This window comes from Haliotis cracherodii, unplaced genomic scaffold, assembly GCF_022045235.1.
Source record: "Haliotis cracherodii isolate W230 unplaced genomic scaffold, xgHalCrac1.p SCAF_2, whole genome shotgun sequence".
NCBI lineage: Eukaryota > Metazoa > Mollusca > Gastropoda > Lepetellida > Haliotidae > Haliotis > Haliotis cracherodii.
The window spans coordinates 75565473-75590925 of NW_027266275.1; the positions used below are offsets into that span (position 1 = coordinate 75565473).

General features: G+C 36.1%; 1 protein-coding gene across 3 annotated transcripts; it reads left to right on the forward strand.

Annotated features, from left to right (window-relative positions):
* Nucleotides 1-1013: 1013 nt before the first annotated feature.
* Nucleotides 1014-25453, forward strand: LOC139469648 (uncharacterized WD repeat-containing protein all2124-like). Of its 3 annotated transcripts, none has more exons than XM_071251877.1 (9): nucleotides 1014-1127; nucleotides 8551-8739; nucleotides 9473-9600; nucleotides 9960-10140; nucleotides 16869-16975; nucleotides 17670-17816; nucleotides 19141-19221; nucleotides 20232-20438; nucleotides 23553-25453. In XM_071251877.1, the coding sequence occupies exons 2-9, from the start codon at nucleotides 8661-8663 to the stop codon at nucleotides 23667-23669; spliced, it is 1047 nt and encodes a 348-aa protein (XP_071107978.1). In that variant the 5' UTR covers nucleotides 1014-1127; nucleotides 8551-8660; the 3' UTR covers nucleotides 23670-25453. The 3 variants fall into 3 exon arrangements, with proteins under 3 accessions (XP_071107978.1, XP_071107977.1, XP_071107979.1); XM_071251876.1 differs by lacking the exon at nucleotides 1014-1127 and adding an exon at nucleotides 1135-1406; XM_071251878.1 differs by lacking the exon at nucleotides 1014-1127 and adding an exon at nucleotides 1135-1386.

Sequence of the window (25453 nt, forward strand, 5' to 3'; positions counted from 1 at the left end):
CCTGTATAAAATTTTAGTTTGTTCATGCAATATTTAATTTTATAAGGTGTTCAGTTGATGTTCTGTGTTTTGTAGAGCTCTCTGTGTGGAGATACATATGATCCTTGACTAAATTTAAAAACATTCACATTCCTGCCATTACCATTCTTGGATTGTCAGGCTCCATTTTACGAACTGACTTAATTTACACAATTAATTTAGTTATATTTTATTTTGCCCCATTAGAGTTGAAGGCTGAAAAAACATTGTGTGGATAATTCAATTGCAATTGATACTGATTGCAGCTCTCCCACAGTTCCAATCTGCTTTAACACATCATTGCTCATTTAAAAGATTTCAGTAAGGGCAACAATGGAAACCTTATAGAAAATATTTTTATTTATTAGTTAACTGATCAGATCCAATTAAAAAACAAATAAGTTTACACTTTTTCATGTAATTGAAATGCACTTATAGATTAAAGTTATAAATGACAGCAAAATACAATTCTATGGAAAAATATATTTTTAACATGTTAAAGAGAACTTATTAAAATAAACATGGGTGGAAATTTCATTCAGAAAATGTTCATTTGTTTTTCATCATGCTTTAGCATTATCTTGAAATGCACCTAAATTGCCTTTTATTAGTGTCAAGTTATAAAAGATATACTATAGAATTGGTGCTCTTCATGTTGCAATTGATGTTTTTATAGGGACCCATCAGCATTATGGTATTAACATTTTCGGCTACCTATGAAATAAGTGCCATAAGATTTCATATGACAGAAGGAGCCAGAGATTTATAGCAACAGAAAATATATAAATGTCATTCACTTGAAAATAGCATGAGACGAACACAAATAATCAATGTACAATCATATTGCTATATTGCTAATGTTAAAATGGGTATTACTGACGTACATTGTAAAGCACTGTGTAGGACTGAATGCAGCTAATAACCCCTGACCTCATGGACACAAAGTAATCCCCAGCTGAGCAGATTCAAGTCCAGGCGAGTTGATTCTCTCTGTCTTCAGGCTCAGCTGGTAAACACTGTGTGTTTTGGACCGTGAATATAAATGTGATTATGAATATGTGACTGTCAAACCCTTCCAAAGATTTTATGCAAGGCATCAAGCAAGGAAGGTTTGTGTAATGTGAAGCAAGTTGATTTGTTCCTCGAATTACATCTATCTCTATATGGTATGAAGACACTGATCCACTTGGGTGTAGGGCATGTGCGCATTGTGACCAGGTAGATTAATGGCCTAAACTTGTTTATCGGCACTGTTTACTTTAAGTGAATTCCTGGTGACCGTACATTCAGCTGCTAATGTGCACAAGTAAACAAAACCCTGAGGCCGCACAGTGGATTGAACTTATTGAGTGTTGAGGGAGTTTAACGGTGAGAGGCTCATTCCTTAGGTATGTATGATCACAAACGATATCTGGAGAAGTTGATAAAGGGACACGTGCTACTGTAGACAGACACTCCCTGTAACTTCGCAATATCATAAGTGCTCCTTGTGTGTAACTTTACAAAACCATATCTGCGAAAGTGTAATAATGACAAAATATTAACATGAATATTTTATGTCTCCAGCATGTTTAATACATGTATATAGATGGTAGATTCAGTTATGGTACGTGTCCAGTAAACAAGCAGGTGAGTCAGCTAGGAGTAACTTCTAAATAATCAGTGATATTTTGTATACTCAGGTATGGTGAACAATAGTGGTCATTTCAGTTTTTAGGTAAAACTCTGAAATGTAAAACAATCTGTTTGGTAAAACGTACTGAGTCATTAGAGTCTGTCATGGTGTTGACTGCTTACTAACCTGTAGGAGAACATGTTTTCTTTTGCTGTGTGTCCAATGAAACATTTATTGTTTTGATACAGTTCAGTAATTGTTTTGTAGTAGTCTGTGAAAATGCTGCACTTGGTGAAAACGTTTTTTGGACAATTTATGAAACTACCAGTGAATGAGATGGGATATGATGATCATTTGTCTTAAGTTGGTACATCAGTAATCACAGTATTTGCAGTTACCGTATTCGACGTAATAAGTGCCCAGGGAGCTCTCAAAATTAGAAATAGGGGGCTCTTATTAGAATATAATTTTGGTGAGAAAAAAAAGAGTTGAAAGATCGTAAGTTTCGTGGTTTATGCTGACCGCCTGAGATGATACAGAAGAAAAGTCGTATTACATGACAGATATTTTTTCCAGAATTTAATTGCCAAAAATTAAGGGTGCACATAATACACGAGTGCGTATTATACACGAATAAATATGTCGTGTGTACATTGATCAACTGGAAGGGGTGCTAATTGGGATTGTTCTCTATCCAATATATTAGCAAATATCGCCGTGGGCGCTTATTAGGACGGGGCGCTTATTACATCGAATACAGTATTTGCTAATTCAATGACAGTCATATGTTTAACCACCATCAGTAAAGATGTAATGAGTCGCTGAACATTTGGTGCATCGACATACCCTGTTTAATGAGACCATGCATCAAAGCCAAAAAATGCATGTATGACAGTATTCGAAATTAAGAATGAAAGTCAAGTGGTCCTTGTCATAACTCTGATGTTAGAGGGGCCCCTGATTCAAATACTATGGTCAAATCCAGTGAATCCCAGGACCAACCTTATTTAGAATAGCTGTATCTAGATTAGTGTGACATGTAAATTTGTAAAAGGATTCATTTGAGAATTATATTTTGTAGCAGTATGTATAAGAGGTCTCAAGCCACAGTGTCATGAATCGGATTGTTTCTATTCATTCTCTTTGATAATTGAAAAATGTTTCCTAACATTGCAAGTGTCGGGTTTTTAAGTATTGTTTAGTGTATCATCGCACTATGTGGCTATTCAAGACTTAAATATGTACTGAAATCATACTGAAAGAAAACGTTGGTAAAGACGAGTAGAATGCTTATGCAACAGACTGTCAAGGACAGAGATTGGCAGTATGTTGAGGGGTCAATGATGGCGATATTACTGTGCAAGTGTTTGCTCTAAAGAACAATGTATAACACCAGTGTATATATGTGAAAGTCAAACAATGAAAATCTTCATAAAGCCTCACCCACACAATGTTCAATTAAAATAGCTTAGTTTACTTGATTAACAATCACAGTTGCCGTCAAGTTAGTTAAGGGAGGAAGCATTTGATATTCAGGGGGAGTCTAGCTATCTTTTCACCTCCAGCTGCAAAACCAGATATTTCTTTAAACTAGGAGCCTAAATATTGTTTTGAGAAAAATACCTTGCAACAATGTATTCATTGTACATTTCTTAGTGGGAATACATGTTGCAAACTGAAGTAGGAGAAGAAACTAACGAACATTTAAATAGATTGTAAAGTAAATCCCTCCCATATAACTCATTACTAACTTCCCTTTGCCTACTGTTCATATTTGCTGGAAGTATTCCTGTGTTGGTCACCCTGAACTAGCTGTATGACCTAAAGCACCAAGGGGGCACGGGTGGCCCAGTCGACTAAAGCACCGCGATTCATGGGAAGAGTTGTGTCCCTTGGACACGCCAGAAACTTATGATTGGTTCGAATCCTGGTTTGCCCCAATTATGTTTCTAGGTTTGTCAGCACCATACCCTTGCTCGTGGGTTTCACTGAAGTGGTAAATGTCTGAGACCTGCATTACTTCGGGCTTTCCTCCCATATTAAGCTGACACGCCGTGATATAAATGGAATAATGTTAAAAGCAGCGTTAAACCCAACTCACTCACTCACCCTAAAGCACCATGTGAGATTGTGCTCCCAGTAACACATGCTTAACTCAGCTGCATTGTGTGACATACCCAAACTGCATGGGACCTTGCTCATACTATCAACCACCTTTTTGTCTGACCCAGATTTGGTTATATGTCATATTGCTGGATTATCGTTTGTGGTGTAAAAGAATATACAATGTGGTCCAGAATGGGGTTTTCATTTATGACACATCTTTGTACTAGTTTGTCTTTCATCTATGTTATTAGCCAGACATCATGAATACTTCACAGGCTGGTATATGCACTACCTTCCTCACGACGATGAAGTCAATGTAAATGGATAAAACATTACTGGTATTAAGTGTTATTGTATAGTTTAAATGAAACAAATATGCTAAAACATAACAGTTCCTTTCACCTCTTGAACACACAAGAATGTCAACAGTTTGTCTGGTAATATTATTTTATTCAAACTAATAGTTAGTAAATTATTAATTAAAGTGATCAAGGATTTGCACTGGACTGTCTGTTTTTGTGTGCAAGATATTCCATAAATTTTGCAGGTCCTTGCATTAATCATAGAGAGTGGTTTCTTTGTTTCAAACAAGACTCAGTGACTGAGTGAGAAACATCAGAAATGGACTGTCTGATCTTTTAATTGTGTTTCTAATGACAACAGAAAGAGGCACACTACATGTGAACAAGTTCCAATGATTCAAACAGATAATTTTGCGACCCACAGGGTTCCAGTGCATATTAGTTGCATCCATTCTCAATATCTATGTGTAATGGGTCACCCAGTGCACTATTTTGCATCCGGTGAAACCCCAGTGATCTAGTTATCTTATAGTTCTAGATTACAATAAATACCTTCTGAAATGACACTATCATATCTTATTGGAAATGAAGATTGATCTTGGTAATCACTGGATGCCCTTTATCCAAAGATATTACAGTGTTAACACAAGTATCATGATAGTTTTGGATTACAATAAATACCATCTGAAATGATATGATTATATCTTATTGGAAATCAAGATTGCTAATCACTGAATGCCGTTTACCATTGATATTACAGTGTTAACACAAGCGTCGTAGCTGTATACATCAACAGATAATCTGACATTTTGTCTGGTTGAATAGATCAGCTAAACTAGCCCAGTGCATATTGAAGCAACATAGGTCAGGCCACACAAGCGGCAATAATACGCATAGTAAAGCTTTGACAACTGGGTGAAATGATATGCCATGTAATGTATTGGCCTTGAAGGAAACACTAATGGAGTTATGTATGGGAATTTTATGCTCTTTAACGGAACTGAATAGATCTACTGTCAGTACAGTAATTCTGCTGACCTTACCATACTTGCATTTGGGAGCTTGTACGAGAGGGAACAGACTGACATGCTGACTAAAAGCCACATCCAGTCAGCCCTCCAGCACATGTTGAGGAATACTGTTTGGAAAATTGTTGAAGAAATATTTTATATTCACAGGTTCAGTGTTGCTGTATTATAGATATGATATGATATGATTATAAATTAATATGACACAACATACTGACTATGAACATGTCATGGTTTAAAGATTGATTAATGTATCACGATATTATATTTTGTTAGGACCGCATGATTGTTTGGATACAGTTTGATTGAAATTCCTAACTGGTTTGAACAGGTACAAACTAGTATTTGTTATCCCAGTTTAATATGATTAATGATCATTTGCAGTTTATTCACATTTACATTTATAAAACTATCAATAATAATATTGTCACAATCTGATGTATTAATTATTCGCACAAGTCTTTCATATGCTTCAATCTGATTCAAGATCAGGCCATGCAAAACAGGAAATAATGCAGTCAGGAAATATTGTGGATTGAGTTGATCTGTTTTGATAGTTGTACCTTCAACTGTAGATGTTATGAATATTTTGATAAGAAAACAGTTAATCTGATACAAAACGGTTCAGTAAGACGAGTGACTGGTTCAAGATTTTTCAAACAATGGCATCATCTAATTTTATACATGATACAACTTTCTTCATTATACATTATTTGTTGACATTGCACAATTTTGATGTAACAATAATAATTAAAGCTGGATTTTTGTTCTAAAAAATCCCTTCGTTATGTCACATTTTCATGTCATTGATGAGACCTATAGATCTAGATAATGAAAACAAAATGTGGAATAATGGTGTATCATATCTTGATGTTGTGATGCAATAGGAAAATGTTTTAGTCAAAATCATAATAGATTAAAATTCACACAAGAAAGGGCCTACATTTGTTAATTATGATCGTTTTCCTGTTACAATGTTTAAAATTCATTAGGATATTAATTCATGTTATGAAATTAATAATATTTCAATGCTGTCAGAACTTATCTGTACTTGTTAATAATTACTTTATAAAATCCAGTGTTAACTAATAAGCTAAATATAATATGTACATTGCATGCATTATCAGTATATAATATTCAGTATTGTACAGTGCAGAAGTTAACTGTTCTGGAATATGTGCATGTATTAGGAGTATCAATTAATAATTAAGAAGTACAAAATAGATCATTTCTTTGTTTTATTTGAAATACCAATATATTTTAGCATAGGTTTCTTGAAATACCCCTATAAAAAACAAATTCACTGCAACAAGTACCAGCATGTGATACAAATGGGCATGTTTCAAGTATTAGACAAAGTGAAATGTATTATTACCTAGTTCTTGTTTAATTACACTTTAATACCAGTCTTTAAAAGAAGTGTTCAGCACTTTGGGAGGTCACAGGAACACACATCAACATGTTACCGTGAATGGGGCTGTCAGGTTCCTTTCAAGGTTGGAGTGCTGTATGAGGAGGGTGTTATTGCCAGTTGATAAATCTACACCTGTAATTCTATACAAAGTAGTTGAGATCTATTCTAAGTAGTTGAGGCATAGTAGATTAAAGGTAAAATCTTGTATCAAAGTTTGAGTGAACACTAGCTGGAATAGTCTGCCATTGATTGTTTTGTTACAAGTTTGTGCAAGTTGTGCCAGTCGTGTATTGCTTCATGAATAAACTGAATTTGACATACATGTATTAGTTGATTCAGAACTGTCAGCTGTATATGAAATGACTCCAACATGGAACTATTCTAAGGTTGATCTTGGGTTGATCTAAGGTTGCACACCTAGGTCACATGGTCCCAAACTTAAGAAAAAACACATACCGGTTAGGCAGTAGTAAGACTGAAATGGTTTGACACTCATGGAAATTAACTCAAAACCAAACAAGCCCACAGGGCTAGTGTAATTATTTTCTGCTAGCCTTGCAAAAGGTTACTAGTCCTTATAAAATAAGAAAACTTTGATAGATGATAGATAATTTACAGCATGTGTAAAAAAACTTACAGGCCCTACAGGCTATTAGCCTGAGGTTATTTCTACTAGCCTCAGGCCAATGGGCAAGCATTAATTTCCATCCCTGACACATATGGTTTCTATTTGCAGTGCAGAGTTGCGTCACATGGGCACACCAGAAACCTATGATTGTGGGTTCGAATCCCGGTTCGCCAAGATTATGTTTCTAGGTTTGTCAGCACCATACCCGTTCTCGTGGGTTTCATCGAAGTGGTAAACGTCTGCGACCTGCAACACTTCGGGCTTTCCTACCACATTAATCTCACACGCTGTGATATAACTGAAATACTGTTAAAAGCAGCATTAAACCAAACACACTCACTCACTCACTCACTTATGGTTTCTGAAAACAAGGTTGATACCCACCCCTTGCACACACCCTCTGAATCTTCCAGTGCTATTTAAGACCCTCCAGAGAACCCCCAATTGTGAACCAAAAGTATCATACTAAACCCACTGAGAGCAATGGGAGACACATTACTGATCAAGTGGGCCTATGCACTACTAATTACAATGACATGGTCAAGAAGATGAGGTATTTCTGTCCACAGTGTAGCTAATACAGTCAATAACACAAGGTGCAGGTTCGCAATCAACACACAATCAATACACATTTTCTGCTTTAGGTATTATTACTTGTTAAACACTACCTGGGAACCTGGAGGTGGGTCTTGGCCAGTCAGTATTCTGGTATTGAACTCACTCAGTCTGTGCCAAAAACCTTTGAGACATTGTGCCCGAACATGATTCTTAGCACGATGTTCAGTGGAATTTAGTGTTATTATATGTACTATTATTAGCTGAGCTTACCAGACCAAACATAATGCTACAAGACTTGGGCTTTGGACTGCTCACATTTCTAATTTAATCTGCAATTGTCTATGAAAAGTCATTTTTGGCATATGTGTTTTACACATTCCGCTAGGTTGTCAGTTGTTCTGGTATGTTTTCTTATGCATATTTGATAGCAACTTCAGAAAAAGACTGTTTTTGAAAGTCCATAGACAATGTTGGACTTTGCAAATTTGCACAAAACATTGAACTCATCTGAAAGTTTGCACCTCAAACTATTCATAATTATTTGTTGTGTAGTTAGTCTAGTAATGTGTGATAAGCTACCATGTAATAAAACTTATTGTGACATCCAGTTTCAACACGATGGCATCGTGTTTTTCTGATTCAATAATCATTGGAACCATACCTTCCAAGGTTACATCTATTGAGTATTGTGGTTCTTGCTTATTTATGTGAACATTATTGAGCAATGTGGTTCCTACAGACATTGAGGCATAGATACCAAATGTGTGAATGTTTGAGTCCAGCTCTGTGATGCTCCCACCATCTCCACCCTCCTGCCTCCAGTGAGGCTCCGATATGGATTGTCATGTTGCTATAGCAAGCCAGGTTTTTTTCTGATCCAGCTTCCTGACAGCTTTGCTCTGATCACATTGCCAGGAGATATTATCTCACCTGTCAGTTCACTTCCGTGTGTTGGTCGCTTCGAGTCGGTGACAGTGGCAGCAGGGTAACAATGGCCCGCAGACAGATAGAGAGTGTGTACAAGAAGAGACTGGAAGATGCTCTGGAGGCAGGAAAGGCCATAGATAAAGGTAAGCTTCAGTATTTTTCACTCTTTCTCAATAATATTTAACATATATCATTTATTTATTGATTTGGTTCAACATAATTATTTCCTAGATGAATAAACTTATAATTTAGATACCATCTGTTTTAATTTACTGGTCTTCATGATGATGTGTAGGTATATCAAAACCTTAAAACTTTAAGTATTTCCTACGAGTCCTATGTATACCTTTACCATTGAACATGTTTGCTTGAGCTTTAAAATGTTGTCCGTTATCAATTAATGTAGTGCATTTTAATTTAATTTGGAACTGAATTCTGAAGATGTATAATTTCATGTGCTACCTTTTAGATATTTATATTGTTTGTTGTTTAATGCCCCACACAGTTGATATTTATGAAAATATTATGAACAAAATGTATGCAGTGTTGGGTGTCCAAAGGACTCCTTGTCATAACCCTCATGTTAATAATCAAATATTTACATTAGATAAATGCACTAGCAGAACCCCGCTACCCCTATTTTCTGATACATATGTTGTATGTATGTATCTATATTTCATGTAGAATAAGTCTTCAGCAGCCAATGCTTGTCTTAGAGGCGATTAGCGGGAATTGGTTATACTGTCCTTCAATGACAGTTTTTAATATATAATATAATTAAATCAAGTCACTTGTGGCTGAAATATTGCCAACGTGACTTAAACTTTATCTCACTCACCATTGATGCAATTTAGATTGAAGTGTTTATTATTCAAGGAGAATTCACAAAAGTGGAAGTCCTGAAGGAAGTGAAACTGGATGCAACATTAGGTGGTGTCTTTGCTATGAGATACTCTTATGATGGAGAAATGCTGGCGGTCGGATTCAGAAATGGTGCAATTCAGGTAGGAGGTGAAAATAACATGAGTTATGATACAATGTGCAGTGACATGTATTAATTGATATAACATTGAATGTTAAAATTTAACGTGAGTTTTGGGCATGACAGATAGTCAAAGTGAACATTTCATCGTCGTCATTTATCATTGTTTTAATCACCAAAATAGCACAATCCATATGTTACAATTAAACATAATTATTATAGATAAACACAAAAAACTAAAGACTACTCTTTAGCTGATGAATTTCTTTGTGCCTTTGTTGCACATATCTGTGTACAATGTATTGTCCAGTGTGAAAACATGACTGATTAATGTGTCCTGTCTGCTGTATGTGTTGCATGATGTTTACTGCTCGTTGCTAGTTGTTTTCTGCACGCACGGGGAAAATGATCAAGGAGATACGAAAAACAAGACATGGAGGCTATGCTATAATGTGCATGCAGTTTCACACCAAAGAGCACCACATCTTGCTAGCGAGCACGTCTGAGGGGCATGTGTATGCATGTAACACAGATGATGGCACCCTCAAGCAGGTGCTCACAGGTATGCCATGCTGACCATATTATTAGTATGTCTATATGTAAATTCACAAAGGTTTCACAATCTGTGTTTGCTAGCCCAGACTTGTCACTTGACGGTAGATACAGGTGAAAAAATAGACTGTTATTAGACTGATAACTAGACCAGAACAAATTTGACTAGACAAGGATTTTGTTGAAGTGGTAAAAGTTCCAAACTGGTCACGTCTTTAAATAGGTAATAGAGCGCTCTACTAACTTTTGGAAGATCAAATCAAATATAACATATTCATCAAGTCATGCATTTAGGTTTTTTTATCATGATTGATGAAGTGAAGACCTTCTAACCTATAAACTGTCTTGTCTGAAAAAGAAAATAATTTCAATGTGATTGTTGTTGTGCTGAAAGAACTAGTCCATAAGGGACACTGGCACCTTTGTGATGTAACTAACATCAGACAAGCTTGTCTTCAATCTTAACCTGGGGGCACGGGTGGCCCAGTCGTCTAAGGCGCCGCGATTCGCTGTGCAGAGTTGCGTCCCTTGGGTACGCCAGAAACTTATGATTGTGGGTTCGAATCCCAGTTTGCCCTGATTATGTTTCTAGGTTTGTCAGCACCATACCCGTGTTCGTGCTCACTCACTCAATCTTAACCTGAACATCGGTTGGCATGATCAAGAAAACCGTATTGGTCTGTTACCAAACTGTTCAATGCAAAGCAGTGATTAGAAATTATTATTCCCAAGTAATACCTTTCTGAAATCAACAACTACTATTTATGGTACAAGCAAGAAATCCAATGGGTAGAATAGCTCATAATACTATTGATGCTTCAACAAGGGCAGCACTAATTTAGGACTGAAATGATAAAAACAACTGATTCTTGGGCAGCTTTTAAGAAAGAGTGTGGCAAATAGTCGTTTTTATGTTTGGTAAATTGTTATCCAGGTTTCAGAATTGATATTTAAGATAAAATCGCAAAGTTTCAGTTTGACATTGATGCATAAGAGTCAAGCTCATCTCCTCACCTGGGAAAACAAGGTTTCAAAACTATAGAGCCAGGGCACTGATTACCCCAACTGATTGGAACAAATTGACAAGTTTGAATGATTTCACTGTTTTAAAAGATTAATGAATGAATGATGAACTGGATGAGTGTATATGACATATAATCTTATTTACTTTAGGTTTGTTTTTATGTCCAAATCTTAAACTCTTGCTTTGTTGTTTGCATGTCTCATAACCCTAAGCATGCTAAAGGTGGTTTTGACATGAATAGGGAAAATGTATTTCATACTGTACTGTGTGCAGAGAGTGGAACAAATGTAAACAACCTCTCTCTCTATGTATACATGTAAATGGCCCAGCATGGGAGGGTCATGTGTGTTTGTCATGGGACAATGCCACCTAACAATCTGGATCACTGACTTGGCCACATGGAGGGTGTAGTACTGATACAGAGCACACATTATGCATTACTTTTTCAAAAATGAAAAACAAACTACAGTCTGAGGCATTATCTAATTCTAACTTTATCTAACTGTCTGAAGCCTGAGTCAAAAAAAGAAATTATGTTCTGTCCAATTAACTCCTCTAATAATTGTCCATATAATAACACTAAATGTAACTGAAAATGATGCTAAGATCTTTATTTGGGTTAATAGTCCCCAAATATTTTGATCATACTGAAACTACACCAAATATAACAGTATGGAGTTGTGATCTTCCTGCTCCTCCCTTACCCTGTATTGAGAAGCATACACAACTGTTAAGGGGTTAATCTTATATAAATATTTCATTCTCTCTTTAGCAATCCTAATGATTGATTGTCGATGTTTGGTGGTCATGCAATCTAAATTACTAAGAATAAGAATTGTTCAACATAGTTCTTGGTTGTTGATCATTGCATAGTAAATCGAGTGAATTCAGTTACATTGTTGGAATATAATTCTTTGTTGAAATATTGATCAAGCCAGAGCATTAACTTGGGCAAATGTGAGTGCAAACACATTGACATTGATCAACTTCACCACGCTATCCAGGCATCAGAACCTTCATTAGGGATGTATGTGTTCGATTGACACTTTTATTGCTTTTGCTTACAAATCACAGAAGCAGGAAAGTGTGGTATTTTGGTGCAGATTTAATTTTATCTTTAAATATCATTTGGTTGGCAGATTGCTACCTACACATTACATGTATGTCATTTGTAGCAGTTCCTATTGTGATGTTAAATGAGTGTAGCCATCAGCTTTGAAATACTTTTGTCATATTACAGTAAACTACGGTTATAATGAACTCAAATGGACCACTAAATTTAGTTTGTTAGAACCGTAGTTTGTTATAAGCATATATACAACATCTATACAGCAAATGGCCGGGATGAATAATTAAGGTTGTAATATCCGTCAGTTTGTTATATGCGTGTTTGTGATAAACATATTTTACTGTATGATAATTAGGTATCAGGGGAATGGTCCCTGTTCAGTGCTCAAACATATACACATATATATTGTGCTTGCTCATATGTCATGACAGTTCCTATAGTGACCATTAGGGTTGCTACGATACACTCACGTACTCGGTGAATCGAATCGTATCCATTCATGAATTGAATTTGTTATTCGTGGCCACTAGAATAAAATATTTATGAATATGCAAGCATGTGCATTTACATACCCTGTACCTAAAAAGAACATATATGCATAGATTTCTTCAAAGACAACACTCTTATGATATTTAATTTGACAGTATTGTGGTCACTGGTCATTGTCGCATTTGAGCAGATACTAGTACCTGGATAAGTATAGTATATATATGTATAAAATATTAAGAATTAACAAACCATGCCAAATGATTAATGTTGTTAATGTTTCACTGAATATGACAAATAATACCCAAGATGCTGACTAGTTTTTGTATTTGTGAATTAAAATTTGTATTCGTTACCCTATATTTGGGATACAAATCATATTAGCCTCATAGTGGCTAATATAAGGTTGTAACGAACTAATCCCGGACGGCACTCAACCCAAAAAAGTACGAGAATCTGTACTTTACTAAGAAAGAGTTATCCCAAATATAACATTTGTTACATTTGACCACTTTCTAAATGGCATTGTGTATTCGTAGCTTTCGGCCATGGGAGCCGTGCCAATTTACACTTGTCAGAGGGGTTCTCAAAGTACGTGATCTAGACTACCAGTTGTCGGACTTTCATTTTGTGGAAGCCTCGGTGGCTGAGTGGGTTAGAGCGCTGTCTTTGTGTGCTGGCGATTAGGTGCCTCACTCTGGCAAGTGTGGGTTCGAATCCCGGACGGGACTCAACCCAAAAAAGTATGAGAATCTGTTCTTTACTAAGAAAGTGCTATCCCAAATATAACATTTGTTACATTTGACCACTTTCTAAATGGCATACTGTGAACTGATATATTTTCTTTTGGAATGTGTAGAAATGGCGTGAAGATATTTAGTCAAAAATATTTATCAAGATATTTGTACAGATGTTTACAATACATATTTGACAAATGACTGGTTAGTCTTGAGCTTTAGCCATAAATGCTGTATATGTACAGACTGGTGGAATGCTCTGCCCTATGTGTCAGGAACCCCTAGCCTTTGAAAGTAAGCCTGCTCTTAGGCTAATACCCACAGATTAAGCCTACAAGCATGCACAAAGAGGATTGTATCCATCAAAATACCATTTATTTGTTTGATAGACAAAAGGGTTATGCCAGTGGCAGGCCACATGAGCCCGAAAGGAATTTTCTATACTTTTGTCACAAAACTATAAGACAACTAGAAATAACATTCTTAAAGAACGGCAACTTACTATATCAGTATAGAAGGTAAAAGTGGTACTGAGTGGTTGATTTAGAGGTGGTCCCTTGGCCAATGTCTAGCAGATACAAACTGATAGTCTAAACTCACACATACTGTCTCTATGGTAGTGAGAGTTTAGAGGAACAATTATTTTTAACACTCTTAGGAACAGAGGAGTCTTTTAACTGAAATCTTCCCCTGATATTTTATGTATTGTCAATGGCAACACTCTCAAAAGGTGGAGCAAGAATTTGATAAAAGTGTAAAAACTGATACATGTATTATTTTACTTCATGTGAAACATTTTTCCTCCTTCCGACTTGACTGGATTTTAGCAGCTGTGGAGAGAACAATGAACGATCAATTTTATCAAACTTGGCATAGTACAGTCGCAACAAGCTCTAAAGGATTTTACTGCAAATATTTTAAACATATACCTAGTTTTGAAAAGTACCTTTTGCTACCCAAATCAATATCATACCCACTACTAAAATTTTGAGCATCAAACCATCATCATCCCACTGAGACCGGAAGATAGAACAATACTCCTAGAGAAGATCGCTTATGTAACTGACAGTAACTCACCAGGCATTGCAGATGAATTTCACCATTTATTTCTTGTGAGGCTTTTAGAAAACAAAGAATAAAATATATCGATAATAAATACCTAAACTGCCCAAACATTTCAAATCTGAAACGCCTCTTATGTACTCCTAAACGTAAAGACTTAAAGCATTTTGGCAGATTCCTAGCACTTATTGATATAAAATTAAGTAAGTAGTCATATATAGAGAATACAATCTGAAGTTGCATTATATCCATGGTTATATATTAATGTATACTCCCTATCATCTTGATTCATTGATTCACTGTACACATTTTATATATCATATCTTATACTTTTGCTCATGTCGCACTGATGGTGGTTAAAAGAGAAATAAAGAAGAATCTGAATTTGTTTGATAGACAAAAGGGCTATGCCAGTGGTAGGCTATATGTGCCTGAAAGGATATTTTCTATACTTTTGTCCTTCATAAGACAACTAGAATTAACATTAACAACAACTTACTATATCAGTATAGAAATACAAGGTAAAAATGGTACTCAGTCGTTGAATTAATGTTGGTCTCTTGGCCAATGTCTAGCAGATACAGACTGATAGTCTAGACTTGGACATACTGTCTATATAGTGGTGAGATTTTAGAGGAACAAATGTTTTTAACATTCTGAAAAACAGAGGACTCTTTTAACTGAAATATTCCCCCTGATGTTTTACATACATTGTATTATCAGTGAAATTGTTAATGTCAGCACCCTAAAATGGTGGAGCAAGCATTTGATAAAAATATTACTTCATGTAAAACATTTTTCATCTTTCATTTTCTCCTAACTTAGATCTTGTCATAACATGTTTTTGGGGTATTTTATTAATTTAATAAAAAAATTAATAAGGAACAAATTATTTCTTTGATTGGAGATGTTCTGTATTCATAAACAGACTATTGGAAAGAGAATAATATGAGTGGGTGCAATATACAGATCAGTTTCCACACAATTTTAAATGAAATAAAATGTAATTCTCAAATAAAGATTACTTACAGAGTTTGGTCAGGGGTTAATACGATGAACACAGTAATTTTATTTGAGCAAGGATGGCATTACAAAAGCATGTCTTTATTGTTATATTCTTTCTGGAAAATATTGAAACGGCAGTAAAAGTTTTTTTCTCACTGTGATACATCCTACATATTTGTTTACACAGCCATTAACCTACTTGTCAGTGAAGTGGATACTTGTACCATTTAGTATCTTGATTTTGTCTTGTTGAACCTTCAGACACGCAGCACAGAGGAATACATATATCATTACAGGTGGTGGTTGAAATAAGGGGATCCTGGGGTCCTTGACATTGGCTCTTATAGGATTTATATCTTGGGACCCCTAAATCTTTAGATTGTAACATTAGGGTAATGACAAGGACACATTGACTTTCATGCCTCGTTTTTGTACAATGACAGGTAATAAATAAAAACCCTTCAATACTACCCATTCAAAAGGGCCAATGTCATTGTGAGTGAGTAGTGTTTAACTCTACTGTTAATAGTTTTCAAGTTATATCACAGCATGTCGACTTAATGTAGGTGGAAAGCCTTAAGTAATGCAGGTCTCAGATATTTACAATCTCATTAAAATCGGATCTTAGTTCTGGCTACCGCAAACAAAGTTCTGTGGACATTCCATGACAGGTCACATGGAAACAACCTTTCATCCAAGCAATCAGAGCGTCGCTTACCAGATCAGGAAAATGACATTGGGAATGTGTTTTTTCTAATCATGAAACCTTAGACAATTTAACTCAGGGTATTTCGAACAACAGCTAGAGGCTTTACAACAGAATCCTTCAAAATCATTCTCTTGCTTCAATGGGATTAACATTTGAAAGGGAGAGACTTAATTATTCTCATATATGTCATTAATTTAATTATTCTCAAATATGTTAATTGTTCTCAAATATTTCATTTTTACCCATTATTTGATAGTCAGTCAGATGAAGAATGACAGACAACAACTTGATAACACAAGCTATGATAATCAACAATGTCAATGTGACAGTACAGGTGAATTCGCGGGCTGATGCACAGGATGTATGCCCACGTGTGTGTCCATGCACTCTCATACTGTTGACTTCACCACTATCATTACACTCTGACTTATTCTTTTTCAACCAGCTGATAAGATCAACATGTCACTAACAACGATTCAATGTCTGTTGTTGCGTCAATAAAATATTGGGACAGTCATGAATATTACAAAGTTATATGTAGGTCATTGGCACTACGTTTTCTTCTAAAGGTTATATTAAAGTTTGTTAGAGTTTGTTTCTAGTTGAAACATTTTCATTTATTTTGTTATATCTATTTCTTTTTCAGAAAAAAACAATGAAATAAACTGTCTTGATTTCTGTGAAGATGGGTACAACTTTGCTACATCAGGCAAAGACCTTGCAGTCAGAATATATGATACAAAAACTTGTCAGGTAATGTGTGACTGTGTTGACTCCACAGGGCTCCAGACATTGGTATTGTTTTGAATTGCTTGGGTTTTGAATCTATGTTGATTTAAGAAATACATGTATTAATATGTTCTTCCAAAACTACTTGAAAGTAGGTACCATGAATATTATGCCAGAGAACAACCAGTCTCGCTTATCCGCCAAAACCGATTCCATCGGGCATAAACGGCACAGTAGTGGAGAAAAATGATTTGAGATATGTCTATTACAACCTGAGAATTATCTTCCAATTTGAATTGATAGAAAGTTTAGAAATGTTATTGTAAGATTTAGTAGTGGTTGTTTAAAAGTGAAAAACAGCAAAGGTAGATACTTAACAATAGATAATTCACTTAGAACATGTCCAGATTGCAATAATGGTTTAGGGACAAATTCCAGATTCTATTACTTTCTCTGTGTTATGATATGAGAAAATGGCATCTGCTTGAAAAATGTGTGAAATATCCTAGGTTGTGTAATGCTATGTCTGTGATGTGTAATAAAAATGGAAATTTCTTGAAAGATTTATCACTTTACCGATACACTCAAATATGTGTAGTACAGATTCTGTATCATTAATGCATGTGTGTTTTGCATTATGAATCAGCTGCATTATCAATATAGAGTTATATTTTCTCTGTACCACAATGCAGATAAAGATGAATATTTCACATTGCAGCTGGTGAATGAGTACGATGGCTATGACAACTCCAAGGATCCTTCGGACATGAAGTGTCTGGGAAACACACAGCGAGTCTTTGCTTTGAAATACCACCCTGAGTACAACGACATATTTCTGACTGGTGGATGGGACAACCACGTGAAGGTTGGCGGCACAAACCCATGAACATTTAGAAAAAAGAGTGATATCTATGCTCCTTTCTTTTTCTTCGTAGGTGAATATATGTATGTTGTTTCTAACATGACTTTAATCTGATCATTCAGTAATACTCCCAAACAAGCATGGATTAGTGCTAGTATTGACGTTTTGAATCATTGACACAGGTTTGGGGATTTTAGCCACTTTAGCTCGAGTCTAGTAAGCTCAGCTAAAGATTGTCTAATTATTAGTATTACATATAAATCTACAGAAAATGATACTTATAGCCAAGTTCTGGCTTGTATCCTAAAATTGTTTTGGTACAGACTGACATATATTTCACAAAATGAGGTGTAAGTTTGATTAAAGGTGCTAGGATACAGTTGTGCTGTGACATCATAAGAAAGACGTTGGATGTCAACATACATCCGAACAATTCACCATGTGTGCAAATTGTCAAAAAATGTCTTATTTTTCTCTTGTTAGGTCGTAATGAAATAAAAACATTATTTCAAAACGTTTCAGCATACATGTCTACTTTCAATTGATCAGAGATATCTAGAAACTGCAATCGTTACCTAAATAGTTTTATGTCTGAAACTGGGACTTCAGAAAAAGTCCAAATGTTTGATGTCATGTATCTCTGTAATAAATATGAATTGTATTTTTGTGGTCCTAAGGTACTGTAGTTTTAAATATTATAAGAAGTCAAAATGTGATTTATCACCCATAAGGTCATGGTTGACACATTTGTTTTAGTTTATGGGTGAACTTTGAATATCCATTAATACTGGCAGAATTCTATTGGTTACATGCTGAAGACTGGTGTATCTGTGAAAAATCATTGATTTACAATATTGGATTTACGATATTGGCAGACCAACTCTTCTTTCCCCTTGGATTTTGATCTTAAAACCTTGACCTATATCCCTAATGACAAACAGCAGACTTAAAACTAAGCTCCATCTTGCTAACCAGTCACCTCTTTAAAGATACTGTTATTTATTGCCATATATTATGCTCTCTTCAGAGAAGTTGAACAATGAAATACTGCTGTAACAAGCTAAACAAAAAGTTGTATGTGTACTGTAAGTAACGATAGATTTCACAAGTTTTTGTTTTCAAAGACGACATTGCATAGAGCACATTCACCATACGTTTGCTAGTTTGCAGTTGTGGCTCCGAAATTACAGAGTTTGCAAAATATAACTGTATAGCCCACCTGGTGTATAAGCTGACAGCCTTACCCTTGAAATCCTTGCTTCAAGCTTAGAAGTGTATGATAGATAAAGATGTCCAAGTTAATATAAACCTTTACGTCTTGTTTCAGATCTGGGATTCTAGATCAACAGATGGAATCAAACGACAGATATGGGGACCTCACATTTGTGGGGACAGTTTGGATCTGAGGGTAATATTTATTGATATACCCGGTAGTACTATCCCTGTGTTAGGAGCATTCAGAACAATTGTCTTAAACCGAATTCTTGGACTTTATGATGGCTTTGTCATACCCAAAAAGTTCACATGTTTCAATGAATATTTTTCTCTCTTTATTTTAATGTTGAAATGTTACCCAAATACATGTGGCACACCAAAACATTGAGTTCTTTAAAAGCACACAGAGTGGCAGGTTAAGAGTTTGCTTGTTATGTTCTGTTTCCATTGAAACATTTTGAGTGATGTGTGGATTCTTCAAAATGGTTGACAGATTTAACGAATAATTGTGGTCACAAATAAGTTTGTTACATCCATATTTACTGCAGGTTGATGTTGTTGATGTAATCATCTCAAGGTCTTACCTCTTCCAAGGAAAATATTATGCATAATTTTGAACCGGGCTAGAACTAAACTGAAAAGCTTTACTAGCCGGGGTAAATGTAATGCCCTTGTAATGTTAAAACAGTGGGGATATTGAGAAATTTGTGCTAGCCCACAGGAATTTGTACCAGTCGGGGGGGGGGGGGGGGGGGGGGGGGGGGGGGGGGGGGTGGGGTGTGGTTGGGGGTGAGGGTGGTGTAGCCTTGTGGCTAAAGCATTTGCTTGTCACACTGAAGACCCAGGTTTGATTCCCCACATGGGTACAATGTATGAAGCCCATTTCTGGTGTCCCCTGCCACAATATTGCTTGAATATTGTTAAAAGCCTGGTAAAACAAAACTCACTGACTTTCTCACTTGTCCCAGCCTAATGGGCTAGTGTTAATTTCTAACCCTGAATATTCTACCAGTTATTACATTTCCCACAGCACCAATCTGCGACTTTAGCCCAAGTCTTGTTAGGTTCATTTCGTCCTAAGAGGCTCAGCTTATAATAGTCCATATGGTAACAAAAGTTAGTCTCATTAAAATCAGATCTTTCACTCCCATATCGGAGTACACACTGTACTCATCTAAACAATAAAGCTCACTACTGTTTCAGGGATACGACATTCTGACTGGATCTTGGGTAGCAGAAGATGCATTGAAGGTGTGGAACTACACAGATGGCAAAGCCAAGAAGTCTGTAAACTTCCCGGGCCCTAATGGCGCCTACCTGTATTGTGCTCAGTTCTGTGACAATGATGTGGTGCTGGCAGGGGGAAGTGGGACTAACAGTGCTAAGGCCATCAACATGGATACCAACAAGGTTAGAACTGTTGTGTGTACAACAAACATACATTGAAGCAACAGGAGTATTCTAAATCTAGGAACATGTCTTATTGTATTATATAATCTGTATCTAAACAACAGTGTTTCCCCTTGAGTTTGTGCTGGCCAAAATTAAGCATGACTTCATATCTATAATATCTATAATTTTCCTCTCCTGAAAGATGCACATTGGACATAAATATTTCTTACATAACATTACAATTTACATATGTACCGGTAATAGTGTCAATCATGAAATCAACATGTCGCCAGATCAATGTCGCCAGATCAGTGTCCTTGCCATAACCCCAGTGTAAAAGTTAAATATTAAGGGAGTCCCTAGATTCAATAGTATAGCAGTAAACCCAAAGGGCACCTAGACTCCCTTTTATTTCGGACACTGCTGTCTTAGCCAGATGGGATTAACTGTACAGTCGGTAGTTCAAGTTATTGTTTCCTTTAATAAATAGCTCCTCTTTGTTTTGTTTTTTCCTCAATCCCAACTCAGCAGTATTCCAGCTGTATGATGGCAGCCTATAAATATTCAACATTGGACCAGACAAACCAGTGATTGATATTTTTAGCAATGTCCCATATCGTCAGACTACCGTGACACGCAATCAACCAAGTCACCAAAGTACCTCTAGTTGCTACGGACAATAGCATGGGTTGCTGGGGACCTACTCTAATCTGGAATCCCTATGGGTGACTATGGATGACAACCTAAGAATCCCAAATAGGGATTCCAGACCAGGTCCCCACTACCCAATGTATTTGACAAATGCAAATGGACATAGAATAGAAACTGGATGGGTGAGCACCTGGGAACACCAACCCTCAGCTGTGACCTGACTGACAGTAACTGACTGAGTGTCATCATACCCAAATACCATGGTGCACTGCTCACAAGGTCAACCAATGGTTGATGTTGGCCAGGCATGGTTCCACCTAAGTGATCTTAGCACTAAGATGATTGTAACTCCTATACTTTAACATGGACTTTTAACAGTGGTAGTGCCATGATCGCTTTGTGGAATGGCGCCCCGACTTAGACCAGCCACTATCAAGGTCACTATTTCTTGCAATTAAATCTTATTTCACCAAATCTAGAACTGAAGGATCATGATCTAAGCACCTACATTCTGTATAGAATAAAAGCGACAAAACCATTTCCATAAACATAAGAAATCCATTGTCCATTGTATGACTCTGACTATATCATTAGCGTGTGTTTAGGAATCACTATCAAGTAGTGATGATACCAGGTGTTCGCATAAAACTGAACATATTCTGCTACATCGTGGCACAGTCACAAACACATGCAAAGGCAAGTCAATTGTTTACCTGAGAGAACATGTAAACATTTAGTACAAGTCAAACTAGGTAACTGCATAGGAAATATTTTTTTTCACTGATGCGTCATATGTTGCAATGTCCTCCTCTTGTCTACCCTAAAACGTTTTGAAAGCTTTACTGAGGCCTTGAGTGTTGTAACAAACAAATGATCAAACAACTTTTGACCAAGAGTCATATGACATTCTTTAAAATCACCATAGAAAGATCAGGCTTGATTGTAACTCCAAAGTTTTGAAATGTAGTCTCCAAAGGGTGGAGGTGCTTGAATAATACTCAACATAAAGGGAAAGTTGACTATTGGAAAGTTGAAGTCATCTCTCTTGCCATACAGTCTTGTGGATAGATCCAAATATGAAACGGATGAGTCCGTTTCATAGGTCTCAGATGGAAGGGAACTGGCCATTTGACCATTATTGAATGATATCAGATCATTGATATCATCTGAAGCGTAAGTTAAACTTCTTGGCCAAATTCCCTTGTGTATTGTTTTGATTTTGCCATCGGAGTAGAAATTCTGATTCATATGCGTAAAGAAACAGGTCAGAAGAAATGATGGGAGAAATAGTCACAAGAAGTCTTCTGATATGAACCTTACAGTTTACAATGCACTCTAGTGACTAAAGTGATGGGTGCTTGGAGGAACCTTGCTCCCTGCTTTGTTGCCTAATTCCAGTTCAGTCAATATGTTGTTACAGTAATTACAGAAAAAGAGACATCGTTTTTATGTAATACACCTAACTGCTAGCTAGAGTTTATTAGCCAAGTGTATTTTTGTGTGAGAAATGCTACATACATATATTAGAAAAATATTACTCAAATGAAGTTAAGGACCATATTATTATATTAATCTATCATGATTAAAGAATCAGGTGGTCCTTAACTATACTCCGCAAAAATAGAAATGCAATAGTAGTAAAATCATAGATATCTGACGAGTGTTGCCGACATTGATACAAAATTAATACCAAAAATGAATTGGTCATTTCTGCATGGATTGGGATCTAGTTGTGTAGAAAGAATGATGTACTGAATGAAAAAATCGCAAAAACACAACCATGTAAAAGCCTGGCACCAACACACACCAACATGACATGCACATGCAACATCACTTGTTGGGCTATAAAAAAGTTGGGTTTTCATTTGCATGCCATCACAAGCACCGTGAAATATCTTCAATTAATTTAATCAACACCAAGCTGGATTTTGAATAAAACAAGTCTAGTTCTCTGAATTCCACTAGTGGTGAAACGATATGGCAATACAGTATTGTATACGAGGCCTACAATATAGTATATTGATTTACAACCCCTGTATCACGATACATATGATTACAAGTTATATTGGTGTAAAATGTGAATAATAACAGGGACTGTAAAACCACCAGTTTATGCAGATTCTCTAGTATTTCATGGAATGACATGAATAGCATAACGTTCACAGTGCCCTTTACCAATATGTACACTATCCCATCTATGATCTCTGAAATTTAATTACAAATGATTCAGGGTTGTGATTCATTTGCTAAAAGAAAGAATATTTACTTGTTAAACAAAAGTACTCTATCGTGATACGAATCATATAATACCTATAGTATCGGGATACATATCATATTGTAACCCCTGGCCATATCACTCTGCCTCTAAATTACACACTAGAAAAATTGTTTTTTCGAAAGAAAACATTTCACTGACTATAATGTTATTCTACTCTTTACAATGCTATGTTATATTATATGTGATATATGTCTTTGTGGCAGGTGATTGGTGAGGTGAAGATGAACAAGCCTGTGCAGGCCCTTGACTCCAGCATGGGAGGGAGGCTGTTTGCTGTGGCTGGAGCTGATGACTGTATCAAGCTGTGTGCCATGTCATGAGGATGTGCCCAGCGCTCATCCATGGTACTACCATGTATAGAGGTTGTCACCAATATCAACATGCACTTGGAATCTTCTCATATGTGATATGACCTGGACGAAGTTCTTCCATCAGATCAAGGCCTGGCAGTGTATTCCCTACAATAACAAGCTAGGGAAATACCATACCAGGAAACTGCCTGTAGCCCTCCAAAAATGGATATATTTTCCTTTTAGTGTGACTGTGATCACAGAATTTATAAACCACACACTAAAAGTGACCCTGTCATCGAAATGGTTTCAGATAGAGAGAATGAATTGTCAGTGTTACATGCTCATTTCACAATTTGCACTGAATGTTCTGTTGTTATGATAAAGTTATGAAGTCATATGTATTGTCATGTAAAATATGTTTATCTGCTTGACCCTTTAACCAGCTGTTCAATTCAACAAACCTGCATAGTACATGGATTGTATGTTTGATTCCTATACTACTCAGAAGAAGTTAACGGATGGTCCTTAATTTCTTTTGAGTAGTATATTTTACCATGGAGAAACTTGTGGATTTCCTGTTTGCTGATCCAAACATTATGTTATCATCATTCTTCAGATGATTTCTGTATTTGTTGCAGTATATGCTGTATGTCTTGTTCACAGCAGAACATTGCTCTTCTAATCTTTATATTTGACTTACATTGGCTGTTGATTGTATTGAACTTGGCATAGTGTTTGATTAGAGCATGTTTAAAATAAAACCACAATTCCAATGAATTCAAGTGTAGTTAAGTTTACGTAATGTGCCAAAGACTGTCCAATGGTAACCTATTACAACAAATTGTATTGGATAGGGAAGAAATAGTTCAACTAACATACAAAATTCAATGACATCAAGTGTGGTCATGTTGATGTAATGTTAAGAAGTTTCTAGATTTTTAACGGTAACCTTTAGCATCAAATAGTCTTGGATGGGGATGAAATAATGCAATTACAAGTTATCTTGTTTCGATGTGTATGAAATTCAAGGCAAAACTAAAACATGATAATTTTCGGTATTGTACTGAGTACTGAAAGAAGCATATCATTTATTTGTGTTGTTACACCGATAGCTTGTTCTAGCCTTAGTAAGTATAGTGAACCTGTTCTGCACACAGGTAGTTGCCAAGTGGGTTGTCACCGTTGTGTTATGGTGGTTGTGTTCATATTGCTTTAATCATACTGAATCTCACAAGCAGAAGAATTGTCCTCCGATTCACCTGGCACTTGAAGGGAATGTGTCATTGGAGCATTTTCAGCATGTCTCTTCTTATGCAGGATTAGACAGTTTCAGTCCACTAGTCCTTATAATGATAACATACAGATCACCCCTTAAAAGTGACTAATTTCTACTAGTCCTCGTGATACCTCAACTATTGGGCAACTCTAGGACTTGTGCCAATTTCTAACACTGTTATGCCTAATGTCTGTGCATCGCGCTACATCTTGAAAGGAAAAGTATTTTATACATATACATGTATTGAAGTATTGAAGTTGCTATTGTTGTTGTTGTCGCCTTTTTAATTAAAATTTAAATATCAAGGAGACTTGAAGGAAGACTGTTGCCATACTTGTTAACACCCCTGGTCTCTGGTGATTACAAGTATGAGGACAAAGTGAATGTGGTTTTGATTACCAGGCTCTTGTTAATCTTGTTTCATTTTCAATAATTGGAGCCACAGTAATTCCTTTTAGCTCCATTATCTCCACATATCAATGTACATGTATAACAGTTGTTGCCAAAACAGTGAAGGCTGTTCCGTCCAGCATGA

Excerpts from the sequence above, each read along its gene's own strand:
- LOC139469648 (XM_071251877.1), top strand. The coding sequence starts at position 8,661 with ATGGCCCGCAGACAGATAGAGAGTGTGTACAAGAAGAGACTGGAAGAT. Across the intron at positions 9,601-9,959 it reads TCAGAAATGGTGCAATTCAG|TTGTTTTCTGCACGCACGGG; the intron begins GTAGGAGGTGAA and ends GCTCGTTGCTAG. Across the intron at positions 10,141-16,868 it reads CCTCAAGCAGGTGCTCACAG|AAAAAAACAATGAAATAAAC; the intron begins GTATGCCATGCT and ends TTTCTTTTTCAG.